This window comes from Terrapene carolina, unplaced genomic scaffold (assembly GCF_002925995.2).
Source record: "Terrapene carolina triunguis isolate 2854851 unplaced genomic scaffold, T_m_triunguis-2.0 Scaffold29752, whole genome shotgun sequence".
Taxonomy (NCBI): Eukaryota; Metazoa; Chordata; order Testudines; family Emydidae; genus Terrapene; species Terrapene triunguis.
This window is the reverse complement of record NW_020694103.1, coordinates 1-6,180: the sequence shown is the minus strand read 5'-3', so window position 1 is coordinate 6,180 and position 6,180 is coordinate 1. Positions and strand designations below refer to the sequence as shown.

The following is a 6,180-nucleotide window of genomic DNA, read 5'->3' as shown; positions in this document are numbered from 1 at the left end:
ACCCCCCTGCTGAGCTTTCCCACAGCAGTGCCCTGCCAGGGACCCCCATGCCGTGAGCTTCCCCACAGCAGTGCTGTGCCAGGGACCCCCGTGCTGTGAGCTTCCCCACAGCAATGTCCTCACTAGGTCTCCTGTAGTAGAAGTGTCTCTCAGCAGCATGCAGTGGGAAGGGGAGAGGGGAATTAAGCTTATGACTGGTGTGAGTGCACTTTCCCCCGGCCAAGGAGGGGCGCTCCCACCTGCACGGCTCGATGTTTAGTTGGCAGCCGGTATCAAGTGGAGTGCCCCAGGGGTCAGTCCTGGGGCCGCTTTTGTTCAACATCTTTATTAATGATCTGGATGACGGGATGGATTGCACCCTCAGCAAGTTCATGTATGACACTAAGCTGGGGGGAGAGGTAGATATGCTGGAGGGTAGGGATAGGGTCCAGAGTGACCTGGACAAATTGGAGGCCTGGGCCAAAAGAAATCTGATGAGGTTCAACAAGGACAAGTGCAGAGTTCTGCACTTAGGACGGAAGAATCCCATGCACTGCCACAGGCTGGGGGACAACTGGCTAAGCAGCAGTTCTGCAGAAAAGGACCTGGGGATTAGAGGGGATGAGAAGCTGGATATGCGTCAGCAGTGTGCCCTTGTTGCCAAGAAGGCTAACGGCATATTGGGCTACATTAGTAGGAGCATTGCCAGCAGATAGAGGGGAATAATCACTTCCCTCAATTTGGCACTGGTGAGGCCACATCTTGAGTATTGCATCCAGTTTTGGGCCCCCCACTACAGAAGGGATGTGGACAAATTGGAGAGAGTCCAGCAGAGGGCAACAAAAATGATTAAGGGGCTGGGGCACATGACTTATCAGGAGAGGCTGCGGGAACTGGGCTTATTTAGTCTGCAGAAGAGAAGAGTGAGGGGGGATTTGATAGCAGCCTTCAACTACCCGAAGGGGAGTTCCAAAGAGGATGGAGCTCGGTTGTTCTCAGTGATGGCAGATGACAGAACAAGAAGCAATGGTCTCAAGTTGCAGTGCGGGAGGTGTAGGTTGGATATTAGGAAAAACTATTTCAAAAGGAGGGTAGTGAAGCACTGGAATGGGTTACCTAGGGAGGTGGTGGAATCTCCATTCTTTGAGACAAAGCCGTGGCTGGGATGATTTAGTTGGGGATTGGTCCTGCTTCGAGCAGGGGGTTGGACTAGATACCTCCTGAGGTCTCTTCCAACCCTAATCTTCTATGATTCTATGCAACAGCTGTTTCTCTTTTCAGGTGACAGATTGTCTGACCAGCGTGAAGTCAGTTAACAAGACGGACGCGCTGAGCCTTCTCTCAACATTTGGGGTGAGCCACCTGCTGCCCTTCAGGGTGCAGACTGGGCCTTGCCACTGCTAGCTCTGAGCAGGGCTGGCTGCCTTTTGGGACTGCTTAGGCCTATCGCTCCCTTCGTATCAGTTCACCCAGGACAGGTCCCCAGCTGGGTCTCTGGGCTTTCCTTGCAGTGCATGAGCGCTGTCTGTCGGAGCAGGATGCTGCCCCTGGAGATCTGCAGGAAAGAATGGGATGGCAAACTGGCCTGGCCCAAGGTGCTGACCTCCCATAGCTCCCAGCCTGCAGGGGCCCCCCTCGGAGGAGACATGTGACCAGCCCACGAACCATACTGCAGTGCGGCGGCAGGACCGGGTCACTACTTCCCAGTGAGCGTGGGGGGCAGAGTGCTGGGGCCGAATGGAAGGACCCAGCAGGGTCGTTCCTTGTGGCCCAGGCTTTCTGGGGTCACCTCTGACTCTGAATGTTGTTGTTTCAGTCTCTGGCGAACATTGCACAAGCGTCCAAGGAGGATCTCTCCCTCTGCCCAGGCATTGGGCCCCAGAAGGTGAGTGGGAGCAGGATGGAGAACTTCTCTCTGATGCACCAGCTGGACGCTCATCCTCCCCCAGTGCCTTACCTGTGCACCAAAGGGGCTGCATGGAACCAGCTGGGTGCATTCCTGGGTGAAAGTCCCACCAGAGGATGCTGGCCCCAGAGCTCCAGCCTTCACCAGCTCAGGGCTTTCCTCTGCTTTCCTTACAGGCCAAGAGGCTCTTTGACACCCTGCACGAGCCCTTTCTGAAGATCCCCAAATGAGCGGAGCACTTCCCCTACAGCACTGCCAGCAGCACAGACAAGCAGGAATAAACAACCCCCTTTGCCCAGCAGGCCACGTGTCCCTGCCAGCACGCCGTATGCTGTCTGCCAGGAAGCCAGGGCCTTGGGGGACACTTAGCAACTGTTTCTGCGAGTCTGGACTTTGACAATAAAACATGCTGTGTAGCATCGCAGCTTGGCCTGGCCACCAAACAGCATCTCACGTGGCTTTGGGTCATGGAGTCCTCCTGCCCAAGCTGTGTATGCCCCTAGGGAGTGGGGGGCTCATCAAACCTCACTGCCAGATAACGGGTAAAGCAGAAACGTGGACACAGCCCCACCTGGCATCTAGGCTTCCCATATCCTCCCAGGGAGGGGTGCTGGCTGGCTGGCTCAGGAATCTCCGCCTGGGGAAGTGTGAGGGAGCTGTTCCAGTCCCCTCCACCCAATGCACTGACAGCATGTGTTGTAGCCTGCAGCCTCAGGGGCATGCACTGCAGGTGCAGGAATACATGTGTGGGGGAGTCCCCTGCTGGGGACCCTCCCAGCCCCTTCCCTTGCTCCACTGCCACATGGGCAGCGAGCCCCTGGGAGGGAGCAGCCAATAGCTTCTAGTGCAACCAGGGGAGATTTGCTAGAGCAAGGACTCCAGATCTCTGGGCTTAAAGCACTGCCTTGATGCCAGGAGCTGGAGTGGGGGTGGGGAAAGCCACCCACCCTTGTGTGCTACAGTCCCAGCAGGGAGCTGTCAGATCTGTAGGGTAAGTGCTATGGCCTCAGCTTTGAAACAGTCTGTAGGAGGAACCCTTATAGGGGTCTGACTCTTCACCAGCCCCTTAGATTGGATCTCTGGGTCTTCAGCACCCCTGCTTCACCCCGTGAGCTCCCTTCAGCACGTCCCACTGAGGCAGAGCCCTGAAGGAGACTTGTACATTTTCCAGCGATCACTGGAGCCACTCACAGCGTTTTCAAACCAGCAGGGGTTAGTAGCCATGCGGAACACAGCATAGGAAGTCCTTAGGTTAGCAGAGAGAAGTGTAGAAGTGCAGGGACTGGGTCGCGGAATGTAAGGCACCGGGTCGCAGTGGCTCTGGTCAGCACCGCAACCAGGATGTTAAAAGTCCTGTTGGCAGTGCTGCCTGGCTAAGGCAGACTAGTCCCTACCTGTTCTGACCCCGCGCTGCACCCCGGAAGCAACCAGCAGCAGGTTCGGCTCCTAGGCGGGGAGGGCCACAGGGCTCTGCACGCTGCCTCCTCCACCCCCCCAAGCACCGGCTCCGAGTGGGGGGCGGTGACTGCGGGTGAGACCTGCACGCCTCCGCCTAGGAGCTGGATCTGCTGCTGGCCACTTCTGGGGTGCAGTATGGTCTGTGGTGCCAGGACAGGCAGGAAGCCCCGGCTGTGCCGCTGACCGGGACCCGCCCAAGGTAAGCCTGCACTCCAATCCCCTGCCCTGAACACCCCCCCCAAACCCAGAGCCCCCTCCTGCACCCCAAACCCCTCATCCCCAGCCCAGAGCCCTCACCCATGCACCCCAACCCTCTGCTCCAGCCCTGAGCCCCTCCCACACCCCGAGCTCCGTTGGGGCACGGGGTGTGGGAGCAGGGTCAACTGGGTCGCCAGAAAAAAAGTCTGAAAGCCACTGGATTAAAGAATAGGCCATGGGGGGTAATCAGAGCCCCACCAAGCTGTAGTAAATCCTCTTGTTCAAGCTCAGTCATCCCTCAGACTCCAGGTGTGCCCCCAAGAGCTTCCCACAGCCTGCACTTAGCCCCCACCTCACCAAGCTGGGGAGAGGCAGCCCAGCCCCATGTGGAGAGGTGGGGGAGTCTGTTTCTCTCTGGGTCCTTGGCTGCTAGGTGTCCGTGTCCAGGCCCCTGGATCTGCCATTGTCTGCTCAGATGCTCCACTAATGGGATCTATGTGGGCCTCGATCACCCTAACAGCTGGTTACGATTCACCCCTGTGGCTTACCCTGCCCTGAGAGCAAACAGTCCCTTTCCACCCACGGGGGAAACTGAAGCACAAACAGGCCTCAAAAATATTACAAAACATCCCCATTTTGTCTCAGGAGTTACTAACTCCAACCATGGCCACTGCCAGACACCACGGTCCCCCACACACCAGGGAGCTGCTCAAGCTGCCAGAGCTGAGAGAAGGGCAGCAGCTGGGGCAAGTTACAGGCACCATGGGAGCTGGGTAGGGCTCCAAGGACAGCTCCAGAACCGGGGCTGAAACAAGTGGATGGTTGTGGGAGGGGATCTCTCAATTCCAGCACACGGTACAGCATAACAGCATCCCAGGTTTAGCTCACCAAGTTATACCGATGGAGCGTTAGGGTTTAAATGAGGCAAGTTAAATAAAATACCTCCTGTGAGCTTGGGAGAGTGGCATCTGGGAGTGCAGTGATTCAATGGTGGCTGCGGTTTGGGGGTCCCTGAGGTTTGGGGGGGTGCAGTGATCCATTGGGGGGCAGCATCTCAGGGTTGGGGGACAGTGACTCGGTGGACACACACAAAGCAGTGCCCAGAACCCGCCCTGCTGCCTGGCCTGACATCCCCCCCAGCTGGGGTGACTGGACTGGTCTGGTCACGCTCACCCCCAGCACCCTGGCCCAGCTTCCTAGCAGGCACATGGGCCCTGGGTTGACACCCTCTCCCCCCTGGGAGCTACACCAGGGCAGGACCTACAAGACAGAGCCCCACTGGCACCCAGCTCCCCTACTAACACCCTTCTTGTGGCTGGGCACTAAGTGGGAGGCCTGGCAGGGGATGGGGAAGCTCCTCAGCACACAGGGCATTGCGCTGCTCCCCCTGGGAGGAGGGGGGCTCACTGAGCCAGGCCCGTGCCCCCAGCAGCAGCAGACAGGAAAGCACCAGGCACTGCTGCCCCATCCCTGGTTCTGGTTCACCGCAGAACTCCCCTCCCCCAGCAAACAGGCTTCAGCCTCAGCCAGCCTCCAGCTCCCATCCGGTCCCCTACACCTTCCCTGACACACAGGCGGGAGGCCCCTGCCCAGCTGTGCCATGCTGCCCGGGAGCACAGTAAAGCACTGCCCCCCGGCAGCTGGATAAATGGGGACATGAGCTGGGTGACTCCCCCCGACCCCCAAGCTAAGGCTTCTCCTGGGGCAGCATGTCCTCTAGCCCCAGGGCTGCTGGGAACCTCCCAGCTCCCCCAGCAGGAACCCTGGGGAAAGCCAGTGCAAGGCACCAGACTCAACCCTTCCTCCCGGGGGGGGGGGGGGGGAGGTGGGAGGTGCCTGGCCTCAGGGGGAGCTAGCTGCCCTCTCCCACAGGGAACAGTCACTGGTGGTGGGGGGCACCCTACAGCCACGGCGATTAAAGGAGACAGAACATGTCCCCACGTGTACTTGCATTTATAATGGAAGGCAGAGACCGAACACAACTCCCTGTTGCCCCTGCCAGCCTCGGGCAGGATCCCACAGCCAGCAGGGTTCAGCCAGTACCCGCCCCAAACACCAGGTGTGCCCGCAGAGCAGCCTGGCCACACAGTCGCCAGCTGCGGCCCAGAACGTGTCCTGCTCTGCCTGGACCCACCAAGGCCTCCCGCTCATTCCGGTGGCAGCGGGCACGGCCCTGGCACCGCTGGGTGGCCCTGAAGGAGCAGGGGGCCCGATGCCCCTAATGCCCACGGAGGAACGCCGGCACTTTAGACAGTCTGGGGCACCCCATGTGAAGCTGCCATTCCCATCTCGGGAGCAGGCGGACACCACAGGGGTCGGAGCAGTGATGGGACGTCCCCACCCCACATCTTCAGCCAATCGCCGCATTCACTCCTGGGAGTGTGTAGGCTCCTGCTTTATGGAGCTGGGGTCCGGCAGCTCGGCCTTGCACGGCCAGACTGCCCCCTCCAAAGCCTCATACTTGTGTTTCTTTTTCTTCTTCTTCTTCTTGTGCTTGGGGCTCAGGTGCCCCAGAGTGGGCCCCTCTGCCCCCCTCAAGCCATCATCCTCCCCTCCGGGGGGTTCAGGGCCAGGATCACCGCTCCCCCAGCCCCAGGGCTCCTCGGGAGGCTCCTGCTTTATGGAGACCAGCAGCTCCA

At 59.3% G+C, this 6,180-nt stretch overlaps 1 protein-coding gene across 1 annotated transcript in view; it reads left to right on the top strand.

Moving 5' to 3' along the window:
• Positions 1–2,115, top strand: part of ERCC1 (ERCC excision repair 1, endonuclease non-catalytic subunit) — a 6,342-nt gene extending 4,227 nt beyond the window's left edge. The window contains exons 7-9 of the mRNA XM_026662704.2: positions 1,261–1,332; positions 1,796–1,927; positions 2,062–2,115. Coding sequence (XP_026518489.1) covers positions 1,261–1,332; positions 1,796–1,927; positions 2,062–2,115 — 258 coding nt within the window. The remainder of the gene's footprint in view (positions 1–1,260; positions 1,333–1,795; positions 1,928–2,061) is intronic.
• The last annotated feature ends 4,065 nt before the right edge of the window (positions 2,116–6,180 follow it).